At 54.3% G+C, this 24,243-nt stretch overlaps 1 protein-coding gene and 1 long non-coding RNA gene across 2 annotated transcripts in view; both read left to right on the forward strand.

The window, feature by feature from the left end:
* Window positions 1–641: 641 nt before the first annotated feature.
* ZMAT4 (zinc finger matrin-type 4) overlaps window positions 642–24,243 on the forward strand; it is a 45,705-nt gene continuing 22,103 nt past the window's right edge. Inside the window, exons 1-2 of the mRNA XM_064637942.1 lie at window positions 642–798; window positions 15,780–15,881. Coding sequence (XP_064494012.1) covers window positions 15,780–15,881 — 102 coding nt within the window. The 5' untranslated portion in view covers window positions 642–798. The remainder of the gene's footprint in view (window positions 799–15,779; window positions 15,882–24,243) is intronic.
* On the forward strand, window positions 8,107–10,843 carry LOC135403658 (uncharacterized). Its single transcript, XR_010425451.1, has 2 exons — window positions 8,107–10,406; window positions 10,437–10,843. It is a non-coding gene; the product is annotated as an uncharacterized LOC135403658 (long non-coding RNA).

Below are 24,243 nucleotides of genomic sequence, written 5' to 3' on the forward strand. Positions count from 1 at the left end.
TCATCTGCAAAAGTATGAGTCTGTAAGTAAATATGTTCCCCCTGGCACCTGTGATACCCTTCACAGCCTCTGCCCTGCAAATCAGACCTGCACATCCTTCTGTTTTCACAGTGAGGAAAATCACAGAATCGTGGGATGGCTTGGGTTGGAAGGGACAGTAAAAATCATCCAGTTCCAACACCCTGCCATGGGCAGGGACACCTTCCACTATCCCAGATTGCTCCAAGCCCCGTCCAACCTGGCCTTGGACACTTCCAGGGATGGGGCAGCCACCGCTTCTCTGGGCAACCTGTGCCAGGGCCTCACCACCCTCACAGGGAGGAACCTCCTCCCAAAACTGATCCAAATCTCCCTTCTTTCCGTTCAAAGACGTTCCCCCTCGTCCTGTCGCTCTCTGCCCGTGTCAGAGCTGTCCCCGAGGAGGCGGCCGGGGGCTGCGAGGGATGCGGGGCCCGGGGGCTGCGAGGGATGCGGAGGCTGCGGGGCTGCGGAGCCCGGGGGCTGCGGGGGCTGCGGGGGCTGCGGGCCGGGGGCTGCGGGCGGGCGGGCGGCCCTGCGGAGCGCGGCGGAGCCAATGGCGCTGCCGGGGAGGAGCCGCGGCCCCGGCCCGGCCCCGCCCGCCGCCCCCCGCCGCACTCGGCCTGGGCTCTCCGGAGCGGCGGCAGCGGAGCTGCGGCGGCGGCCCCGGAGCCCCGCGGGAGCGGCCCCGGAGCCCGCCTGGAGCGGCCTCGCCGCGCCCGCGGCAGCGGCCCCGCCGGCCCCGACCATCGCGCCCGGAGGCACCGGCCGGACCCGAAGGTACCGGGCAGCGACCCGCGGCTCGGGCGGGGGCTGCCGCGGGATCTGTTGATGGGAGTTGGAGGAAACTTTGCCGGGGAGTCGGAGCGGGTCGGTCGCGGTGCCGGCGCGGGCGGGGGAGGCGATCGGTGCCCGCGGGGAGCGGCTGCCGGGGCGGTTCGGGCGATGCCGGCGCCGCTGCGGATGGAGCCGGGCTGGGCTGGGGGTCCCCCGGCGGGGAGCGGGCGGCTCTGCCCCCCGAGCCGCCCCCGGACCCGCGGCGGGAGGGCGGCGGTGACCGACACCCGCCCTGCGAGCGCTCCGGCCCCGCGCCGGGTGTCGGCGTTTTCCCGGTGGAGTTTTTACGGAATGCTGTATCCACCGGGGAGGCGGCGCCGGGGGCAGCCAGGCCTCTGGGTGCGGGACCCCGGGACGCAGCCCCGGCGGTCGGTGCAGCTCGGGGGGCTCCGGCGGAGCGGGCTCCGCGCGGGTTCCCCGGGTCCGGCGGGGGAACGGGAGCTCCGGGGGCTGCGGGGTGCGAGCGTGCGTTTCTGCAGCCGCAGGAAAACAAGCCTGTTCTCTGTGTTGTTTGGGAAGTTTGGAGAACTTCCCAAGCCAGCAGGTCGTGGAGAGCAAAAGCACGATTCCAGGGAGGCGGCTGAGCTGGGGGCTGGGGCCGCCGTCCCCGGGGACAGCCCCGACCGACTGCAGCGGCCGCTCCGGCCCAGGGGACCGCTCCGAGCAGCCGTGGGGCTGCCTGGCCCCACGTGTTGCACTGGGGCTGTCCGTAGGTCAGAGCCAAGCCAGGGCTGTTCCTGACACAGAGTGAGCGAGGTGACACCTGGTTTGGGCTGTGTGGAGGATCTCTGGCAACTGACCCCTGAGCTGTCTGGATTGCTGGTGAACCCACTCCCTGGGTTAGTGAGACCGGACCTGGGCAGTGCCCCTCGGCTCCTGGTGCTAATCATGCTCTGGTTGCTGCCCTTGGGGCAGCCACACGCTCCTTTTGCCCTCCTGGGATTCTGAAGTTGCCTGAGTGCGCAGGATTGGGCGAGTAGATTTGCAAAAGGTTTGCAGAGTGTTGAGCAGACAGTTAAAAATCACCAGTTTGCATTTTCTGCATGTGAGGCTGTGCTGTTTGCTCTCCCAGGAGCACGTGCAATCCCCCTGCAAAACACAACAGCCGGCACCAGAAGGTGAGAGGTGAGCGGGGGCGATACTGGGGAGGGGCAGCTCGGAAAGGGGGGTGCTGGGCAGAGGGGCTTCAGCTTCGGGACCCTCATCATTCCACAGGAAGGGGACAGTGACCTGGAGCATTGCCTGGCACTTCTTGCACTGTGCTGTGGGCAGGGGAATGACAGGGACCTGATAAACAGTAAGAGGTATTTTGCTAAAGGTTCTAGACAGTGACTCATCTACTGTAGGAAGGGACAGGAGGGAGGGGCAGCACAGGAGCTTTCTAGAGTAAAAACGGGTCTTTCCCCGTGATTATATCAGAAACAGGAGGTCAGGAATCCCTTTTTACTCCCAGAACAGCGCAGACCTGTGGGTTATAAACCTCCTGATGCAAGTGCCTCCTGCATCCCTGTCCCTGGGGAGGATCCTGCCTTCTGGCTGTGTCCTGGGGTGGGACTGTTCCAAAATTTGGGGTGATTTCCAGCCCTCACAATTGATCCTATCTGATCGTTCTTAGTCACTTCTGAGTCACTCCAAGTAATTGATCCTTCTCTGTACGTTGCACCAGGATTCTGTGTGTCCCTGGCCAGCTGGGGGGTTTCAGAGGTCATTTTGCTTGGCTCTGAGTTGTTCAGTCTTAACTTTACTCCCACATCCAGCCTTCTCCCCTCGGGTTTTTCTGCTCTCCTCTGCCCTCTCCTGCCCTGGACAGCCTGGAGGAGGTGCAGTGCTGCTGCCTTTCACCTTCCCAGGTGTGCTGCACCCTGAGAGGCCTCCCCAGCTCTTCACAGTATTGCTGGCTGTGCCCTCTTGAAAAGGTGTCTGTGTAAGGAATTTTGCTGATATTTGCCTGGATTTGGTCTATTTGCTGCTTCCAGTTTGCAGAGGAATTGGTGCAGCTGGTTGGTCCTTGCTGACTGAGCACCTGAGCAGTTGGCTTCCTCTCTGGGGATTTATGGCTTCTGCACCACCTCTCCCCCTCTTCCTGCCTGTGGATTTACCTGGGAATGCTGGTGGCTGGTCTGGTCTGGTCTGGCTGTGGATTTATCATCTCTCCCTGCAGGGGTGTTGCAGGGGGCGAGGAAAGATCCCCAGATCCCCCAACAGACAGCCCTCATCTCCCACATCAGTGGTTGAGGGGAGACAACAACAGTGGGGGGTTGTTGAGAATTATTCCTTTTCAAGAATCAACTTTTGACCAAAAGTTGGCACCTTTTGAGACCCGCGAGTCTCTAAGCAGATGCCAGATTTCTTTCAGAGTCAGGAGGACTCTCCAAACCTTGGAAATGGCTACAGTCTGAGGTGGGTCCTGAGGCTCCCGGGGCTGGTCCTGGCTGGTCCCTGCACTGGGTGCCCTGGGCACCTTCGGATCTGGGCGTCTCACTTTATCTGGGTTAAGCTCCCAAGGAAAGAGGTGTGACTTGAGATCCAGAACTGGTTTGAGAGATCAGAACTGGGCCAATTTCTAGGCCAGAACGGGGCTGCTGATGTCCCCAAGGGTGGATTTGGGTACAGAAACGGATGAAGGTCAAGGTTCTCACCTCCCTCCATTGCACAGGTGCCTTCTGCTGAACACAGAGGGGGTCATATCCCTGACAGCTGCTGGGCAGGTAGCAGGACATATGGAAGCTTTATTATTCCTTTCAGAGCATGAAAAAACACCCCTTGCTGAGAAGTACTGGAGCTGTGAAGTGCAGACGGGGCTGCCCCCAGGAATAGCAGCAGCCTCAGGGCATGGGGAGGAATCTTTCCTCAGTGCTGTACCACCTCACCCTCTGCAGAGTGTTCACTGTGCTGCATCCCCAGAGGAAGGTTTAAGAGAACCAGGCTTTGCTGTGACCCTCAGGCAGCGTGTGGGTGAGCCTGGATGGAGGGAGGGTTGAATGGGACGGTGCCTCTTTGCCCCTTGGTTTCAGTTCTCCTGCCATTTCCAGGGTGCTTTGCTGTCACCATGCTCATGTCCCCTGCCCTCCAGGGAAGGCTGTGCCAAATGCTCCTTTGCAGACCTGCTGGGGTGGCAGGGAGGCAGCCCAGGCAGTGCCCAGGTCGTGGGGCACCTCTGGGTGCTGAGGGCTCCCTGTGCCCTGCCCAGGGCACAGCAGGGTCCCGTGCCCAAAGGCTGCCCTGCTCCGTCCTGCAGCCAGCTTGGGAGGTTTGGTTAAGCAGTGCTTTTCTCTAGGCGTGTATGTGAGTACGTTTAAAAAGTCAAAAGGAATTAAATACGTATTTTTCCGGGCTGTGGCTCGTGCTGGAGCTGTGCACAGGAAAACAAAGGGTTTTCCAGGGTCGCTCGTGCTCTGCTGTCAGCTCGTGCCTGCTCAGCCCGGCCCTTGAACAAGAGCATTTGGGTCTTTGCGTTTCTGGTCACCTTGCAGCAGACACAGGGGGTGGTTTCTGCTCCTCCTTTGCTCCCTGTTCTGCTGACAGCTGCGTCTTCCTCAGCCTGGAGGTGTGAGTGCTTTACCTGCCACCTCCTCCTGCTCCTGCAGAGCAGGAGATGGCGTTTTGCAGGGACTGGGGGGAGCTGTGCCACTCACTTCTCTCTTATTAACTAGAGGGGAATAAAGTTGCAGAGAGATCAGATTTGGAGAAAGACCCAGAGTTCCAAAATGCTCCCAGAGGATAGATCCCTAATTGCTCTCTAATTGCATTAGAGTTTAATTTGTTGTTGTTTTTACTGTAATGTTCCCATTTTTCTCGATAGTTTACTTTGTTCCATTAACTGGAAATAGCTGGAGATGAATATTTGCAATATCAAAACTTGCCTGTCGTGCAGTGCTTGACAGGTTTTAGGCCTTTTCTGTGCTGGCAGGGGACATGGGGGCTCTGCCTGCCCTGGCTGTCGGGGACTCGGGTGGGTTGCAGAGCTCACCCCGGGGCAGCATTTTGCTGTCTGTGCAGGTCCAGCCCTGGGAGTTTTGGTGGCCGCTGTCCTGCTTCCAGGAGACACAGAGAGCTGAGCTGAGCTGGCCCCAGAGCAGCTCACGGGCAGCTGCACTTCAAAGGGCTTGTTTAATCCATTTCTCCCGAGCACAGGGGGGGAGCAGGTCTGGAAATGAAACTGGGAAGGCTTCAAAAAGGGCTTTCAGGAGCTTCATTTAGAAAGCAATAGGGGAGAAGAATATTGCTGCTCTTAATTTCAAAGCAGAAATATATTTACTTTGCCTTGTTAAAGCGGAAATTGGGTAGAAGATGTAGTTAGGCTTGGACCTGCTTCTTGCCAATGCCTCTTTGTTGGTGAAACAAATCCTGAGGGTGGGAGAGCATGACTAAACCTTTGCAGTCTATCAGCCTGAGTACTCGAGGCCCTAGGGGTGTCACCTGTGTCCTGCCTATGTATCACACACATGTCACTTGTGTGAGCCAAGCCCAGCTGCCCCTGAGCTGGGTGTGACAGAGCTGCACACACGGCTCTCAGGAACCAGTCTGAGCACGAGGAGACGTGGGGAACTGCACTGTGAACTCAGAACTGCTCCTCAGTTTGATCCAGCCGCTTAAAAACAGTGGGTGGACCCAGTGGTGAAGTGAGACATCGATATTTAAAGCTGCCTTGAAGGATGCAGCCAGAGACATGACACCCAGCAGTGAACTGCGAAGGTGAGACATGCTCTGGTTTCAAAATTCACCGAGAAAATGGGAAAAGCTTGGAGCACTGGATCTGCGGCGCCTGGAGTGGCTTGTCAGAAACCCCAAGAATGGGATGGAGTTGAACACCCACTGCTTTTGAAGTTGTAAATTAGTCAGTTAAACCTGCTGTTGTACAGAATGCTGTGCAGGCCCCTCTATTATCTGATATATAATAAGCACATGTGAGCTGATGGCATTAGAGGCAGAAACTGTTGTGGTCTCAGTGCATGGTGAGGGTGCTCAGGCTGGCAGTAACTCTGCATCCCAGGACTCTGGTGCCTTCCATGTCTGTGCTTTCCACCTCTGAGCTTCAGAGTCTTGGCTGCAGTGACAGCACGTGGTGGAGAGAGCCAGAGTTTAGCCTGACTTAAAATGCAAACTAATTAATCAATTCTGTGTTTTCCGTCCCACAATGTCACTGGTGCAAACATCAAGATGATAACTGTGGATTCAACTGCTCATTTGAAAATACTGAGCAATTAGACAAGTTTATGACAGTATTATTCCTGCCACCAGAGATGCTCCACGATCCCACTAATTGTAGCGATAATTAATCCGTCTCATTTTCAGGCACGCGGCTGTAGTTCATGGCAGGCTGGCAGGGAGAGGAGCCACACGGAATGTGGGGGCCCATTGTGTTCTCTCATTAGTTGTCAGAGGCTTTCTCTGCCCTCTCAGCTTGCTGTGCTGTGGTGGAGAGGGGCTGGGCTGTGGCTCCCGGGGGATCCCCGGGCTGGGCACGGGGCAGTGAGGGCAGAGGGACACGAGGAGCCCACCTGTGGTGCCCTGCTCTGACAGCGGGCAGGAAAGGACCTCAGAGAGCAGCAGGGATGCTTTTGGTTCTGCAGAACACACGGAAAGCATCTTTGAGCCTTTTTTCCTGCCTAACCAGACTGGAAGGCTGATGGCCCTGGCTGCAGGGTAACCTACAAACCCCACTTGGAAAACTGATGTTGTACAAAACACGTTAACTCCTTTTAATGCCTTTCTGTTGAGTGCCACAGGGGGTGCCTAATAAATGCTGTAGGAATAGGAGTCCCCAGACTATGCAGGGAGAGGAGACCTTTCCAAATCTGTGAGTCAGAGCCGGTGTCCGAAAGGAGCAGCCGGTGCCCAGCCTGGAGTGTGCCCGGCTCCAGCCCTTCTGCAAAGGCAGTTTAATTTCTCACTGACAAAAATAGAGCAGTTTGCATTTCTGGAGACCCTTTGGCACATGGAGCTGGAGCACTGCAGTGGGCATTGATGAACCATTTCTCATTGCTCATCTGTTGGTAAGGGACAGAACAGTGTTTTTTTCCAGAGGGGAAAATGAAGCATGAATTATCTGAGTGGCTTGCTGAGATGCTTCCAAGCACAAGGAAGGGAGGTCTGACATAAAATTTAAAAGTCCAGCATGCTTCTGCTCAGCGTGGCTGAGCGTGGGAGATGCTCCTGCTTCTTAGAAGAGAGTTAATACAAAGAAAAGGAGGGTTTTGTTTTTTTCTTTTTTAAATAAGGGGTGGGCAAAGAAAAAGCTGTAGGAAGGATGTCAATGTTTTGTGTTTTACTTAAGGTAAAGCTCCTTGTTGGTTGCTGGTGCTCACAAAGCTAATTGACAGATTACATGATAATGAGAAGGAGTTTAATGAAATCTGCTGATGTGGGTTAGAGGATGTGGAATTTGGATGCACAGTTAAATTAGGCCAGGGGTTTAGCTCCTCTGTGCTAAATGGGGGACTCTGGAAGCATTTGCATTTCTGGTGTCTCGCTTCTAAATCATTTCATTGATGACAAGAAGCTCTGCTGTGGCAGGGAGCTGTGGCTGAAGGAAGGTGAGTCCATCAGCCATTGCAGGCAGGGAGGGCTCCTGGCCAGAGTTGCTGGACTGCCTTGGGGGCACCTGAGCTCCTGTAAATCCTCACCTGGTGGCACTTGGTGAGGCAGCTCTGGCTGGCAAATACAGGGTGTGTGAGGGGCCATCCCAGGGAGGGGAGAGGAGCTCAGCCAGCCCGCTGGAGCTTGGTTGACAGTGGGATAACCAGGAGCATCTCTGCCTGTGCTGTCTCTAACCTGGCTAACCTGGGCTGGTCCAGGAGTGTTCAGCACTGTTGGCAGCGACGTTAAACTCATCTGGGGCTGGTGCTGCTGAGGCTGAAGCTGGTTTTGGGAAGAGGTGCTTTAGCTTAGCCAGCTAGGCCAGCATGCAGGCTTTTATTAGGGATCCAGAATTAAAATAATCCCCCATCGGCGATGGACAGATTTGTTCTCTGGAGGCCTCTCCTAAGCCCGTTGCCACCTTACATGGCTTTGCCTCTTGGGTTTCTGAGCTGAGGCTGATGGGGACTGACAAGCCCTGATTATGCAAAGTACCAGAGGCGACGGGCTGCCGGCATGGGATTCGGCTCGCCTCGCTTCCTGCCGTTTTGTACGTTATTAGGGAGCCACAGCAAAAAGTAGGTCCTGCTTAGCCAAAAATAGACGTGGCGTCCCGACGGTGGGTGCGGAGCGGGGCTGTGCGGGAGCCGCTCGCCGGCTGCTCCCCCCGGGCAGCGGTGACCCCCCGATTTTGGGGGTGCCCCCCAGCCCGGCAGCACCCGCGCTCGGGCAGCGCCGGCGCTATTTCTGCCTCTTTTTGTGAGCACCCGCCGTTTCCATGGCAACCGCGAGCATCGCGTGGTACCCCCGGCTCCGCCGCACCCTGCGCTCGGCCCCGCGACGCCCCGACGGCCGGCGGGGTCCCTGCGGGCCCCGGGGGCTGCGGCAGCCGCTGCTCGGGGCGGGGGGCACCGGGAGCTGCCACCGGCGCGTCCCCGGGTGCTGGGGCGGGAGGGGAAGGAGCAGCTCCGGGGCTTCGGGCCGGGCTGTGCCCGACCGGGCGTCCTCCCCAGGCAGGGGCCTGGCCAGGGCTCAGTCGAGGGGAATCTGTTCCTGCGGGAGGTGCCCACAGCAGTCAGGTCCCGGGCCAAGGTCCCTCCTTTCCTCTCCATCCCAGTGCGAGTCCCTCCCCTCTGCGTCTGACTCCAGCAGCCCCTCCATCTCTGTGCAGCCTGCACAGGTCTGCTTTTAACCCGTCTGTCAGGGGGTTTCTGGGCTGTCCCTGCTGCTGAGGGTCGAGCTGTGCTGGGGTGAGGGACAGAGCCCCATCCTTGAAGCGTGCAGGGTGCAGAAGCGATGCCCTGAGGCACGAAATTTGATTTCGGCTCCTACAAACCCTATTAAGCAGTCTTAATATATCAGCCTCCTTTTTAAAATGTATTTTCATTCAAGTCAGCACGTGTTTGCAATTAAACCCTGCCACGAGATGTGGTGTGAATGATTAGAGCAGTTCATGTGCATAACGGGATACTCACATTTGTGGGGGGGATGTGCCACTCCCAGAACTGCAGCGTGGCTCCCACTAAACTTGGCAGTGTCCTTCCCTCATCCCTCCTGAGGCAGTTCGGGGCACAGAGGGCTTGTCTGTGCTGCACACCCGGATCTGGCCTTTGCTCTCTGAATCTCTGTGCCTGCAATTCCCTTCACTTGCCTTTTGTTCCCACTTCAGACAGGCAGCAGGTCAAAAAGTCACCGCCGGGGTTTTGCTGCCACGTGCAAGCTCGAGCCCCATCCTGTGCTGCCCTGCCAGGTGGGTGCTGTGCTGCCCTGCCAGGTGGGTGCTGTGCTGCCTGGTGTGCTGCAGGTGGGGGCTGCACGGGCTCACCTGGAGCCTTGGCCCTGCTGCTCTTCTGCCTGGAGGGCATCACCTGTCCCTCCTGGCTCTCCTCTGCCAGAGTGCACTGCTGTTCCTGATGTGTTCATCAGGCTCTTTTCTTGCTTGGTTCTATTTTTAAACGGTACCTTGATGATCAGGTGAGGAGATGGGAACATCTGGCAGCTTTCCCTCTGACCCAGAGTCAGTGAGTCTTGGGAATTCAGTGAGACATCCCTGGCAATTCCTCCCCACAGCGTGGGAGCAGAGAGGCTCTTCTTAAAATCCCCATCCATTGAGAGGGCACGGTTGCTGTCTGACTGTCCCTTTCTTAGTCCTGGCAAACACAGAATCCCAGAATGGCTTGGGTTAGAAGAGACCTTAAAGTTCATCTCGTGCCAGCTCCCTGCCATGGGCATGGACACCTTCCAGTAGCCCAGGTTGCTCAGAGCCCCATCCAGCCTGACCTTGGATACTTCCATCAAGAAGTTGATCCCAGGAAAGGAGCACCTTGCCTGCTTACACTGGGGGAAGTTGTGTGAAGTTTGGCTTTTGGGTTGCTCAGCTTGAGCCTCATGTGCACCGAGGCACCGTCTGCCCCATGTTGCTCTCTCTGTGCTGACACATGCAGCAGCCACGTGCAGGATCTCTCCTGCTCCCCAGCTCATGCCACACACAATCTTGTTCTGATTTTCAGGGCTCCAATAAAGCGTGTCAAAATGCATCAAAGGCTGAGCGCAGAAGTGAAGCAAATTGACTCTGTGGAGGATTTAGGGAATGGAGGGAGTAGGGATAGACCCCAAACCAAACAAGAACTGCAGAGAAGGTGAAGCATGGCAGAGGTGGCAGATGTGCAGCACAGCTGGAGGGACATGGAGCATCTCTGATTTGGCAGGAGAAGGGGAAAACCTGTAAGTAGCACAGGAGATGTGGCTGGGAGGGATGTGCCCCCATCACCTCTGGGATGCAGGATTGTCTGGGCTTTGTGACATCACTCTGTCGAGGGTCCTTCCCCATCTCTACAGGGCAGGCAAGGAAACTCCTGTGCTGGTACAGGCAGAGGCTGCACTTCCCGTGGCTCTGAATTCAGGCTCTTGCATCAGCTCAGGACGGGCTGCAGAGGGTCCCACCATCACCATGGGATGGGGTGTCCTGTTCTGTCTGTGGCTGGGTGCCCTTCCCTGGGGAGAGCCAGCAGTGCAGAGCTGCCCTGGGCTGTCCCATCCCGGCCCTTTTCCTGGTGCTGGGAGGCTGCCGTGGCCTCCAGCACCCCGAGGGCTCTGTCCTGAGGTGATAAAAGCAGGAGGAGAATTGTGCTCAAGGAACAGGCTCAACCACCTTCGTTGTGCTGACAGTGCCAGGAAATCAGGCACTTCAAAAGGCAGTTTTGCATTTCTTCAGATGCCTCGGTGTAAGCGCAGTGACAGAGTTGCTGAAAGCACATTAATTATTAGTAAAGACTTTTTTTTCTTTTTATTGCAAGACAAATTAAACAACAGAAGAAAACAGGAGGTGTTACACGAGATGTTAATCCACGGGAGAGTGACAGCAGCAAAAGCCACAAATAATTCATAACATGAAAGTCGGGACATTTAATTTTTGGCTTCTTGTTAGCATTTGGCGTTCGTGCACATGCTCAGTTGCCACTTCTCTTATGCTCCAGTACAGAGGGTTTGGAAGCTGTTAGTTCTGGAAAAGGTGATTACAGGCCTTCAAGATCATATTGGATAAGGGACCACAATTCTTTCCTTTCCTCTTGACTGGAAGAAGCCGAGCTGCTGAATCCAGTGCTTTGTCCTGTGGCACTCCTTGCCCTTGATTGGACAATGGGGAAAATGAACCTATGCAGGAATTCCTGGTGCTCCACAACCAACAGGTGATGGACTGAGTGCCTCAGGGACCAGGTTCCTGGCAAGATGCTCCAACTATTCCATGATTCTGTGAGCCCTTCCCAGGGCAGCCCTGGCACAGGGTGAGGTTGTGTGTGTGTGTCTCTGTGGCTGCAGCAGCCAAGTCAGCAATTCCTGGGATGTCTGCTGATTCCTTCTATCCATGTCCCTGAGGCACGTGTTGTGGAGTTGAGACAGTGGTTTATGGCTGAAATACAGAAATAATTGACAGTGAATGCCACCAAGGCTGATCTGTGAAGTGATACGAAAGGTGAAGCTTGGAATTAAAAAACCTCTATCTGATTCATGTTTGCCACGTGCTCTGGAGCTGTTGCTGCCAGACATGAATTTCCCATTATTAAAAAACTTCTTTCCCTATTCACTGAGCTCATTGCTCAGAGAAGGGGGCAGTGAACTTGAGAATGGGGTGTGCAACAGCACAAATAGAAGTGTCCTGCTGAGGGAAGATTGCTGGAAAGGAGATTACAGCAGCATTTATCAGAAACATGATGGGAAGTGTTTGCTGACAACACCAGCAGCTCGTGATGCTGCTGTGGCAGCAGCAAAGGGCCACAGCAGTCGGCACCTGCTGGAGCTCCAGCCTGGACTGAGGTCCTGTTCTACTGGGTCTGGATCCCAAAAGCACCTTCTGGAGGGGCCCTTCCACCACCATGTGATGGGGACACATTCAGCACATGCCCCTGTCTGGTGGGATTCAGCTGGTGCCAAGCATTTCCTTAGAAAGGAATTTGGCTTTGCACGTGTCTCTGATGTCAGCTGTGGATTGCTGCCCTCTCAAATTTAGTGCAACTTAGTTAGCATCTTCCTGGCCGCTGCCAAAAGCTGGAGTCAGCCCCGTCAGATTGATTTTCACTGAGCTGTTGCAGTCACTGGAGCTGCTGAGGAGGATCTCAGCCATATGGCACAAGGTGCTGCAGGGGGGGCTCCTGTGACACAGCCAGCGTGGCTGGAGATGCTGAGCTGACACGTGCAGAGGTCACAGATCTGGGTGCTGGAGTGTGGCACAGGAGGCCACAATAAACCCCCTGGAGGACACAAAGTGGTCAGTGCTTGTGGTGGAGGCCCCAGCACATCCCCACCCGAGGAGGAGGAGACCAGGAGTGTCAGGTATTTACACCTCGCTGTGCAGACCCAGCCCTTCTGCTCAGCACAGGAGTGGGGGCCACCTGACAGGGCTGCAAGTCCCACGTTATTCCTTCAACTCCCAGCAAAAAAAGCCTCTGACTGAGAGTGTTGATGGACACATCCCACCCTGCTCAGCACCTGCGGCTCCCCTCGAGTGTCCCTCGAGGGGAGGGGGCTGTGGGCAGAGAAACCCCTCCTTTGGGGCAGCCAGGCTGTGTGGTGAGATCACTGAGGGCTGGTCACTCCTGGGGCACGTGTGGGCAGGGAGAGTCACGGTGGAACGAAGTGATTAGAAATACATAAATATTAATTGCTTATGAACTCCCTTTATGACACTTGCAGGCAGAAGAAGTTAATAAATCACTGCTGGGATTAGCCCACAGAAGGGCAATGCAGAGTGTATCTGAGAGGAGACAGGAGCGGGGAAGGGGAGCTTTTCTGGAGAGGAGGAAGCACCATTTTAGGCCAGACCCCAACAGCACAAAGCTGTTTTCTTTTTGCCAGGGTTCTGTGTCTGGAGTCTGCCTCTTGCTGCAGAGGGGAGCCTTTGCAGCTGAGCACAGATGCCATCAGCTGGGGCCACCCACGGTGACCTCGCTGTACCAGTCCCTTTGTAGGAACCAGACGTTTGGTTCTTGCATGTAGCAGAGTCCCTGTGCAGATCCCCAGGGAAATATCTGCCCTGGACCTCCCTATGGTCTGGGTGTGAGACCAGCCAGTGCCACCCCGGGCACTGAGGCAGCTTTAAAGCCTCATTCAGTTCACTCTGTGTTTCCTGGACATCCTTTGGTGACTCCTGAGGAGGGAAAGAGACTTTTGCTCTTCACTTGCATTTCTGGGGGACAGGTAGCAGTCTGTTTTCTCAAGTCTGGTACTTGAGTTTAAACTTGTCCTGGGGCTGTCTTGGTTTCAGTAGCAACTTTGCAAGGGTTGTATGAATGGGTGCTGGTAGTGGATTGCTTGTGTGGAAATCTACCTTGCTAAGGTGGATCTGTTATTTTTTTGTCAAAATTTAATTTTGCTCAGAGCAGTTATTGTTACCAGAGCTTTCTAATTATTTTTAATAGCCAAGCTTACATCTGCTTGAATCCTTGCAGCAGTTTAGCCTAATATATTCATGCAAAAGCATGAAGGAGGCTTTTCTTCCGTTTGTTCTCCTGTTCCCCCTAATCCCCATTCCTCTCTCCTCTGCCTCGCTGTCCTTTTCATCACTGTGAGAAAGCAAGGCCTGGGAAGAGCAGCAGTGGAACCCTGTGCCAGGATCCCGGGCGTGAGGACACCCCTGTGCCCAGCGAAGGGACTCTGCCATCCTGCAGGCCGGGGCAGTGCCAGGCTTGCTGCCCTTCCGTGGGCACGGGGAGCTCCCAGGGAAGCAGGACTCTCCTGTGCAAGCAGTGCTTGGAGCCAGGCAGGAGGAGCTGGTCACCCAACTGCTCCGGGGCAGAAGGGTCGTCCCGGCGGGTCTGTGGGACTGAGGCAGCCTGGGGACAGCAGCAGGTCCTGAACTGTGCTGCACAACAGGCACATCCTCAGCACAGCCACCGTGTTCTCCTGGTGCTGGACCTGTGGTGTCGAGGGGAACACGTCCCACACCTGTGTCAGAAGTTACTGCTTAGAGAGGCACCCAAGATCCTGTTCCTGGACGAGCCTGTTCAGCCCCTGCTCTGTAAAGGGGGACAGAGGATTCCATTTGATGAGGCAGGATAGACCTGGACTCTGTTATCAGAGCACAGAGAGCTGGACTAACACAGAGAAGCTTTTGATTTACTCTGATTTTTGCAGTGAGGGTTTGTGCTGTGAGCATTGCAGGCTGCATGCAAATGAAGGCGATGTTACCTGACTCTGGCTTGGTGCTGGATTGAGGTTTAATGAGATTCTTTGGTTTGCCTTGTGTCAATCTGTTGTAGTTAAGTGAGATTTCTTCCCCCTACTGTGTTTTGCCTTTGATGCAATTTTGCAACACTTCTTGTACTCCTAAAAGGGCCTTTTGGTGTCTTTTGAAAGTTTCTCAGTGCAGCATCTCTCTGGACAGAGTAAATGAAGATTAAACCTCAGCAGATAGCAAGAGAAAACAAGCAAATGTCTTTGCAGAATCAAAATGCAAGGGCAGCAGTGGAGGAGCTCTGAGGTTTGTCTCTTTTGTCTGGGAAACCAGAACACTTGAACAAACCTTTTCCTGGAGCTGGGGGCTGGCTGGTCTCTGCAGGCTGGGAGTCTCTGATCTCAACTCAGCTGCTAGTTTTCATAAAATGTGCAGGGACCCCAATAACTGTGGGGCAGCAGGACACTGGGGATTGGGCACAACCACCTCCAGCTCTGCCGTGCAGCCCGGCACTGACCGGCCTTTCTCCACCTGACTTTGTCTGCTGATGAGATTTCATCTGCTGATGAGATCTCATTCATTGCCTGTTCATTCCCATACTGTTTTTCTTCCCAATCCGTGGAATAAACTCTATAAAATCTCTACTATTAGTCTTCATTATGCCCAGGTTTGTTATGATCATGAATTAACAGACTCTATCTTGGCATAAGTCAGAAAGCATCAGCCTCTCTTTTCCCTCTTCATTTGCATAGGGATTAGTTTTAAATATTCTCTCTATGAAGCTGCTTCTGTTGTTTTCTGGCTCTGCTTGGGTTTGGTCTGTTTTAAGCCTCAGTGTTCCTGAAATGCCTCTTCATTATGAGTTCAGAGGAGGAGGCTGTGAACAGAGGAGGAAGGTGTTCCTGTGAACCAGGGCACTCAGCAAACTGGTTTTGTAGGTGCAGGTGTCCTCGTTGTAGGTGAAGTGTCCTCGTTGGAAGTTCTGGGGAACACATAAGTATTTAAACAGCTGCTGGAGAACAGCCCAGCCCAGCCCAGTAAATCACCTGAGCAGTTTCCTTTCGTGCCTAAATTGAGGAATCCAGCAGAGTGCTCCTCCAGCTTAACCCCACCTTTCCCCAGGTTGTGATGCTGTTTGCCTTTTCTGTGAAGCTCCACGAGCTCGTTGGTGTTGTACAACAAATGGTTGAGTGTGTTCCGAGCCATGAGCCGTCTCTGCTGCAGCTGGTTCTGTGTGTGGTGTCCCCAGCTGGGACAGGTGACAGAGAGGAACAGCCATTCATAGCTCACACGTGGATATCCCGGCAGGGAAGGGGTGCTGTGCCTGTGGCCAGAGGTGTTCAGGGCTCAGGTGCTGCTTGGGCACAGGGGTGTCTGGCTGCCCCCACTGCAGCAGGGAAGGGGGCACACCACAGGTCCCCAGCAGTGCCCAGGAACTGCCCAGGGCGAGGAACAAACACTTGGCACGAGCTGGTGGTGGATAACCCTGGGGACTCTGGGTGGGAGGTGCTGGGGGCACGTGCAGACCGTCACACTTGCACCAGTTCAATGTTGGCTCCGTTCCCTCGTGGCCACAAGAACTGCTGGGCTCGGGTGCTGCCCTGCCCTGCAGGACCCTCCTCAGGCACGTCTGTAACTGACCCTGCCTCTTGTCTCTTCCCTCTGTCGTGCCCAGATGAAATCCTCCGACGTGGACCAGGAGCTGTTCACGGAGAGCTACTGCAAGGTGTGCAGTGCCCAGCTCATCTCCGAGTCCCAGCGCGTGGCCCATTACGAGGTAGGATGTTCCTGTCCGGGGCTGTTTCCCGCAGTTCCGCTCCCAAAACTCGGGATTCGAAGAACTGTTTCTGCTGGTGGCGTCTCACCCTGCCAGTGATGTCACTGCAGCCGTGTCTGCTGCCTGTCTGGCTTTTCCCTCGGTCTGAATTTGCCAAGTCAGGCTGCGATCTAAACGGGGCTGAAGGAAACACTGTCAGCAAGGAGAGCAATTAAGAGTGCAGCAAAACGAGCTCAGGTTGTATTAAATTTGCTGCACTGTGCTTTGCTGAGTAGGAATCACTGATTGTGCAGAGAATAGATTAGTGTTTGTGAATGTATTTAAGCACTTAAGAGGTGGCAAGCAATGAACAATTAGAAAGGATGGATTATTAGAGATGCGTTAGAGCAGCAATTAACAGCACTGCGTGTCCTCAAAACAAACTTAAACACATTCCTATTAAATAAGGAGGAAATTATTGAGGGATATGCTGCTGTAAATCCTTCAGGAAAGGAAGCCCACTGCCTCTCCTTGTGTCAGCACCTGCTCCCTGTGCTGTGGGGAATGTTCTCCAGGCAGGTCTGCAGCAGCCTGGTGTAGATCCTGCCATGGTGAGGGGCTCTCAGTGTTCACCCAGTGAGAGAACAGCCATTTTCAGGTTCAGAAGCACAGGAGGTGCAGGGTCACTGTGTGTGGCTGTGCAGGAGGGCTCAGAGCACAGTCCATCACCCCTTGCATGGTAGGAACTGTGCAGGGACTGTCCTCCCCTGGGGATGTCAGGCTGAGGAGGGATGTGTGAAGTGGTCCAGCCTCTCCTGGAAGACTCCAGGAGAAGTGATGCATGTCTGCATCATCTGTCTTGACACAGAGTGTCTATACAGAGTAAACTACATTAACTTCATGTATTTGTCATATATAACATAGAGATAATATAGATATTTAGATAATATGGAATAATTTGGTTGGGTTTGATGGCCTTGGTGGTCTCCAACCTAAGCAATTCTGTGACTGTGTGTGAAGAGCTGGGGGATGAGGGACCTCTACACTCACAGGAGCTGTATTTTGCCCCTGCTTTTGGGCACTCAGTGCCTGTAGTGTTCCAGCAGGGACCCGGGAGATGAAGTTTCCCCAGACGTTTGCTCTGACTCAAGTGTTTTGTAATGGATACCCGGTGGAGACACTTGTGTGGCCAGTGGAGATGTCCCAGCAGCTCAGTGTCCGTGCTCCGAGGATGCTGTGCTGCATTAATTAACAATGGGAACAAGAATGCACGGTCCCTTGTAAGGCACTTTACACGTCTTGTTTTGGTGACTTCCTTAAGAGCTCTCCTGTAACTGCTCCTCAGGCTGCCCTGGTGTGCAGCAGAGATCCCTGGCAGCCGGAGGGAAGTGGAAGGCTGGAGTTTTAGGGACACCTTCCAGGTCTTGCTGCTGGGCACTGTGGGTGCCGAATTTTGCCCCCAGGAGGCAGGAGCGTTGCTGCAGGAATGGGAGCAGCTCCTGGTGAGCGCTCAGCCAGTCTCTCCTCCCCTGCGCCTGTCACTGTAGGTACGAGCTGAATCATTAATTCATAGCAGATGTTTTTGAAACGTGGAAAGCAACACGGTTTTCTGTTGTATATTTTAGTGCGAGGTGTTGTGCTCGTTTGTCATGCCCTGTGAGATCCCAGCAGACGCCGCAGACGCTCGGCACAATAATGTCATCCCCAAACCTCGCCTGTGGGTTGCATAACACGGAGCAGAGGGCTGAGGGAGTGAGCTGGGGAGGCTGCTCAGGGTGGCCCAGGCGCTGGGGGTGCCCCTGCCCCGTGGAGAGGCTCGTCCCTTTGGAGTGCCTGTCCTGGTCACACTCCAGAGTGTGACAGTCTCCTCCTGGCACCTCCTGGAACCCACGGGCACAGCCAGAGGCTGCAAACCTGCCTGGGGGTGTTCCAGGGAGGTGGAGCTGGGTGCTCCATCCAGCCCTTGCTGCCTGGAATGTGAGATTTGCTGTTTCTTCCTGATTGACAAAGTAGCTGCTCTCTGTTTGCACACCTTTTTTTTTTTTTTGTTCCCTTCTTACTTTTAAAAAGTGTTCTGTGGTTAAAAACTGATTCTTTTCTGCCAATCTGTTTTCAGGAGCCCCCCAGGGTGGGCACCCTGGCTGTCCACGGGCACTGGGGGCCCTCGGTGTCCGTGCAGCTGGGGGTGCTGGGGTTTGTTTTGGTCAGCATTGCCCTTGCCCTTCCTGAGCCAGAGCCTGGAGAGAAAGGGGATTGATCCACTGCCTCGCTAGCGCAGTTGAGTGAGCTCTGCAGCCCTTGTGCCAGGGACTGGAATCTTGGCTCTCTGTGCATGCAAAATAAGACATTTCTCTGTAAGAAAATAGAGGGAAACAGCCTATGAAAGGGGGATGTTTTTATCTTGCCAAACAGGAATAGTCAATTCCAATCGCTGTCTCGTCTCCTTCTCCAAATCACCAACCAATAATTCTCTTCTTCTGCACTACTTTGCCAGGATTAAAAAATAATTTTATGTCAGTCACGCAATATTAAGCGATATTATTTCCAAGGGCAAGTGTAGTGGAAAAATGACAAAAGGATCGGGGTGTGTGCAGCATATTTCTGCTTCCAACTTGACATACAGCAAATACTGCCCTTATTTCATGTGCTTTGTGCAACTGCGTTTCTGGCTTTGTCTGATGCTGTGTCCAGGCTTTCCTTCCCACCCCGGGGAAACTGCCAGGTCCTGCCCTCCTGCCCAGGGTTCACCCCAGGACAGAGCTGAGCCTGGTAGCTGCCTTGGGATATTGGCTTGTGATGACATTCCCGAGTGAGGAAAGGCCTTAACGAGCTCCGTGCCCGCTGTGGTGCTGAGGGTCTCGGGGGGCTGGTGCTGGGCAGCTTTTGTGCAGCTGTGAGAGGTGAGACAAATCTTACTGGGTGGTGTCGGTGCCCAAGAGGGCATGCCTTTGAATATTGTAATTGTTAAAGCAAGTGAATGTCTTAATTCCTCCCTTGAAGTGTCAGAAAACTCCCTTCTCACCTCTGCTCCTGGAATAAAGCATCCAAATGTGGATGCCTGAGACCAACCCCTGCTGGGTGACGCTCCCTGTGCTGCCCTCAAGTGCCAAGTGTCCCTTCGGTGCCCTGGCTCCCGTTTCCTCCTCGGGAGGGACAAAAGGGACGGGGTGACCGAGTGGGTGGAGGATCACAGAAGAAGGCAGGGTGATGCCAGGCACTCCAGGCTGTGCCAGGCGGGTGGTGGCCCGTGCAGGGGGGGTGTTTCACACCTTCTCGTGTCCCACTGTTGCTGTGCTGTGCTTGCTGTGACACCACTGAAAGTCTGTGCCCCAGAGATGGGTTTTTTCTTTGCTGTCTCTGCATCTCGTCTCCCTCTGGAGCCCGAAGCCTCTTTGCTGCTGAATTCTCTGGGGATCACCCGTAAATTAACACTTCCTTCCAGCTCTGTTTTGAGAGAGGTCGTATCACTCTGGTGAGCTGCTCTGTAAATTAAAAAGCTAAAAAAAAAAATAGAGCTAAGGTTTCTTAGTTAGCTCCGAGTCCTCATCTCTGTATAGAAGTGTTCACAGCCATTAGGAAGATGTTACCATTTATTTTCATGTTTCCCCTTGAAAATCCTGCAGGAAAATTACCTCATATGCAAAGTCGCTCTCGGATTTCACCCTGAGCTGCACATTCATCACCACATTTGCTCCTCAGGCTGCTATAATGCTTTTCTCCATTGTAATCTTTATTGCTTCAGGTGTTCAGATGGTGCTTTGCTTTGCCATTTAAAATGAGGGAAGACGCCGGGTCTGGAGGAGGAGCAGCCCGGGAAGGTGCTGTGCCAGTGTCAGCTCTCCCCCCGAGATGAGGGAACGGTGCTTGAATGCTCGTGGAGCAGCAGGGGAGGGCAGAGGCAAGGCGTGTTAAAATTCAAATGTACGGGGAAGTGGGGAGAGCAAATAAAGTGCCGTGCCCTTTGGCTCCTCTCCGGAGCTGAGTGCTCTTTGGAATTTCTCAGCCTGTCTCCGAGCGGAGCGCTATCGACAGCCCCATCAATACTGCTCCTCTGCGTGGGCTGGAGCAGTGCTGGGGTTAATCTGCTTCCACTGGGGCTGTCCTTGGCTGGAAACGGCATGAAGCGATGGCTTGTCTGGAGGAATAATAAACATTGTTTACTATTGGCACATTAGTGCCTTAAGGATCAAGATGTGTGTGCTCAGAAAGGCAATCCTGTGTCTGAAATATTAATGCGCCGCAAGAGCACATACTCTATTTAACAAAATAAATGCTGTGCTAGAAAGCAAGGAGCTGGAATGTTCTGTTTCTGCTCCCAGCTCCCTGCGTGAGATGCTGCAAGCATTTCCAGGATGGAGGAGTGGAAGGGATGTGCTTCAGCTGGAAATAAGGGCTGCACTGGGCTATCGTGTGTCGGGGCTCTGCTGATGTCAGTGACCATGGAAGGGAAGGTGACATTTGCTGGCCATGAGCTCTCTCCTATGTTCTGCCACTGCTGCTGCTCACCTGTCACGTTGTGTCTTGCTTTGGTGGCAGAAATGTGTAAATCCTTCAGAGGATGAAGGAGGAGGGGACGTCCTACCTGTTGTTCCTGCGTCCTTCCCCACCACTGCTGGGGTCTGCTCTGCCATGGTGTTCATGGGTTTGGGTGGCTGCTCAGACATTGCTGTTATCCTGCAGATTGTGCTGGTGTTTGGTAGGAGAACCTTGGCTTGAGGAGGAAAAGCTAATGAAAGCGTGTTTGTGTTGCAGAGATGATGAAGGTGCTGCTCTGTTCTTTGTCTGTGCACACACAGGCCTCCTGCAGATTCCTTGGCACCCACTTCGTGTCGTGGTGACAGCCCCAGCTAAAATATGTTGAGGTAAATGTGGTCACCCACTGTACATGAGGGAGGTAGGTGGGTGCCAGTGTTTTAGGGCACGGGGCTCGTGCTGCCATCCTGCACAGAGCCCATATGGACACGCAGCACAGTGGCAGCTGCTGGGTCACGTGTGCTGCAGAAACCAGTGGAGATGGGGTGGGACTTCACAAGGCTCTGTGTTACTGCTCTGTTGTCAACATTTATGGCTGAGCATTACTTTTAATGCACTCCCAGCGTCAAGATCTATTGCTAAACAGCAGCACCAGCGGAGCAGATGAAGCCCTGTGCACAGCTTCCTTCCCAGGTACCTCTGTGCAGAGGCCTGTTGCTGGCTAAAAATAGCTGAAGTTCAAAGGTCCTTCCAGAGCAGTAGTGAAGTGCTTGGGGAATGGGACCCCAGGTTAGCAGCAGTGGAGAGGCACCAGGGCTGTCACGTTGAACCTGCACAGAATGAAAGCAGTGAAAGGTTGCTCTGCTACCCACGAGGGGCTGGTGCTGGCCAGCATCCCCGGGAGAAGTCCTGCAGCTCTTGCCTTTCTGTGGCATTCCCCTCCTGCTGCACAGGAGGGCACCTCTTCATTCCAGGTATTCACTCCTGCTGTCTTTAAAATATCAGACTTGCAGCCCCTGTTTGGGAGGGGGCTCCAGGTGTTTGAAAGCAGAGCCTTTAGTTCTCTCTGTGCTGTGACAGGCCCTCCCCCGTGTGCTCAGGGCTGACGGGCTCTCAGGAGTGACTGGCACTGAGGTGCTGTAACTGGGGTTTGTTTCTGACAGGGAGGATGGGATGGGAACAGTGATGGAATGGGAACAGCAGCATCCCTGCTGGTGCTGCAGAGCCAGTCCCGGGCAGCTCGTGCACACAGGAGATGCTGCCTTTGTGTTAACTCTTGTTGCCCACCTGATGCTGGGATGGTGGGGCTGTGCCTGTGGTGAAGTCCACCCACACCTTGAACGTTGGTACCAAATGGCAGCGTGGCCTGAGCTGAGGAAGCTGAGCTGCAGTTGCAGGCGAGCAGGAAGGGTTTAGTTTGCTGCACAAAGCGCGTTTGAGAAGTTCCCAGCCTGCTTGCTCTGTCCCTGCATCCCCTTTCCCTTGGCTTGTTCATAGAATCATAGAATGGATTGGCTTGGAAGGGACCTTTAAAGGTCTAGTCCAACCCCTGCCAAGGGCAAGGGCACCCTCAGCTCGATCAGGTTGCTCATGGAGGTGCACTGGCTGGAAAAATCCCTTAGTGCCAATGGAGAAGGAAATGCATGGTTGTGTTAGTGTAGATGTAAGATCCACTGCAGAGGGAATGTGAGGGAGTGATGTGAGAAGGGACTCCTGTAGGTTTGGGGAGGAGCAGATGCCTGTGATGACCCCGGTTGTGGGGGACAGGTCTGTGGGTGCTGGGACCACGTGAGCCAAGTTCTGAGCCCGGCTGCTCCTGCCACACTGCTCCAGCAACAGCCTCCAAGGAGAGTTATTTCCTCTCTGCAGGATACCCAGCAGTGTGTTGGACAAGAAATACTTTGAGTCCAGTCAAAATCAATAGAGGACGTGGTGAAGTTAAAGATCACAGCTGAAATGGTGATTCCCGAGACAGAAAATTCATGCTCAGGATCCTCACTTGGAGTCAGCTTGGCAAGCTGGGAGGAGTGATCACAGATGTAGGGAAGATGAAGTGAGCTAGTGGTTGCTTGGCTGAATAGATCATCAGTAATTACCCTTACATGTAAACAAATCAATGTCCAAACCAGTAATGTTCTTCTCTGCTGCTTTGAAGCAGCCGGTTTGGTGGGGGTGAGAATTCAGCTGAGCACTCAGGAGCTGTGGACACAGATCTGTGTGCCCAGGAAGGCACAAGCACCAGTAGACGCTTTTTAAAAAATTAAACTCACGGAGGAAAAAAGGGGCAGTTGATAGAAATGGCCATAAATTATAAATGAGGCTTTGCAAAAATTACAAAGGAAGAAAAGGGGCATTGACAGGCAGCAGTGTCTGGAATAACAGCCCGAGTTTGGCTCTGCGGTGAACCACGGGGAGCTTGACAGGGTTTGCTGGTCGCGTGGGCAGGAGAGGCAGAAAAGGGAAGGCGTTTGCTGAAAATACTTCTGCCCTCTATTTAAAAAACGCAGAGGATGTTGTTATATCACAGAGGGAGGAATAGATTGGTCCTGTTCCAGTAGAAATTCGGGAGTTTGTCAGGCAGCGATTATGAAATCCAGAACGTTGTTGTTGTTTGAGTCGGCAGGTCCAGGAATTAATTCAGAAGTGAGTGTTTGGAGTGCACTGGCCACACGCTCTGCACCAGCACTGCTGCCCCTCCACGGGCACGGCAAGGTGGAGGACGTTTCCAGGAGGAAGCGAGTGCAGAGCCAGGCACGGCAGCTCTGGGGGACCCGCACTGGGAGCTGGAGCCCTCCAGCTTGGCACAGCTCCTGGGCACAGCAGGCTCGGGAGAGGGGCTGGAGGATGATGTAATGGGGTTTCTGCATAAGGTTTGGAGAACTGGGCCAGCCAAAATAACTTTCTCTCTTTTGATGAGATTACAAGCAGGGCCAATACAGATAATAAAGTTGGTGTAACCATGTGACTGCACGTTGCATGGCAATTTAATTAAGAAACTGCCAGCGCACAAAAAAATCAACACTGTAGACTAAAAGGATTAAAACCCACCCGATGGGTTTGGAAAAAGAATTTTTTACAAACTAAGAGGAGCTGCAGCCATTTGGGTGGATCCCTCCTTGATCTCCCACTCGTGTCTCCAGTGATGCTCAGTGTGGCCACGCGTCCCCCAGGGCTGGGAGCCCCGGGCTTTGGCTGGAGAGGAGGTCACAGAGCAGGAGGAGCAGGAGGGGAAGGGCAGACTGATAGAACTGCCAGCACAGGAGGGAGCGAGGATTGATGAAGGGATCTGTGGGGAACAGGGAAATGAGCTCAGCTGCCAGCACAGCGTGAGGGAGGCTGCAGAGATGGTTGGTTTGAACCTGGCCGGGGGGGACGGGAAGAAGGCCCTCACAGAATGGTGAAGTGTTGAAGTGTTTCAGACTGTCAGCTCAGCTTGGGTCAGCAGTGCACAGCGGGAGCAGGGCCGGGGCTGCAGTGGGGTGCTGAGCTCGTGTGCTCTGCTCGCCCAGAGCCCTGGGCAGACACAGGGCAGGGGGGATCTGTGTGTGTCTGTGCAGCCTCGGGCTGCTGCCTCAGCTGGGACTTGTGGCCGTGTGAGGGGAGACGGGTCAGTGCTCCCCAGAGCTGTTGGATGAGCAGCCCCTCCATCATCCAGGGCGAGCAGGGCTGTGCATCCCAAACCAGCCCTGCCTGCAGCTCCCCAGGCCCTGCCAGCTGCCCCCGCTCCCACAGAGACCTCACTGCCTGCTCTCGCCTCTTGCTCCGGGCACAGTGTGCTCCAAAACCTGATTTATGCAAGACCAAATTGCATTTCATAGCACAGTTTAGCTCTGCTTTGCCCTTTTATGTTTCAGAGTTGAATTGCCAGAACTCTGCTGTCTCTGCCACAATCTTCTGTGTTAGAGTAGAT

Source organism: Pseudopipra pipra, chromosome 28 (assembly GCF_036250125.1).
Source record: "Pseudopipra pipra isolate bDixPip1 chromosome 28, bDixPip1.hap1, whole genome shotgun sequence".
Lineage (NCBI taxonomy): Eukaryota > Metazoa > Chordata > Aves > Passeriformes > Pipridae > Pseudopipra > Pseudopipra pipra.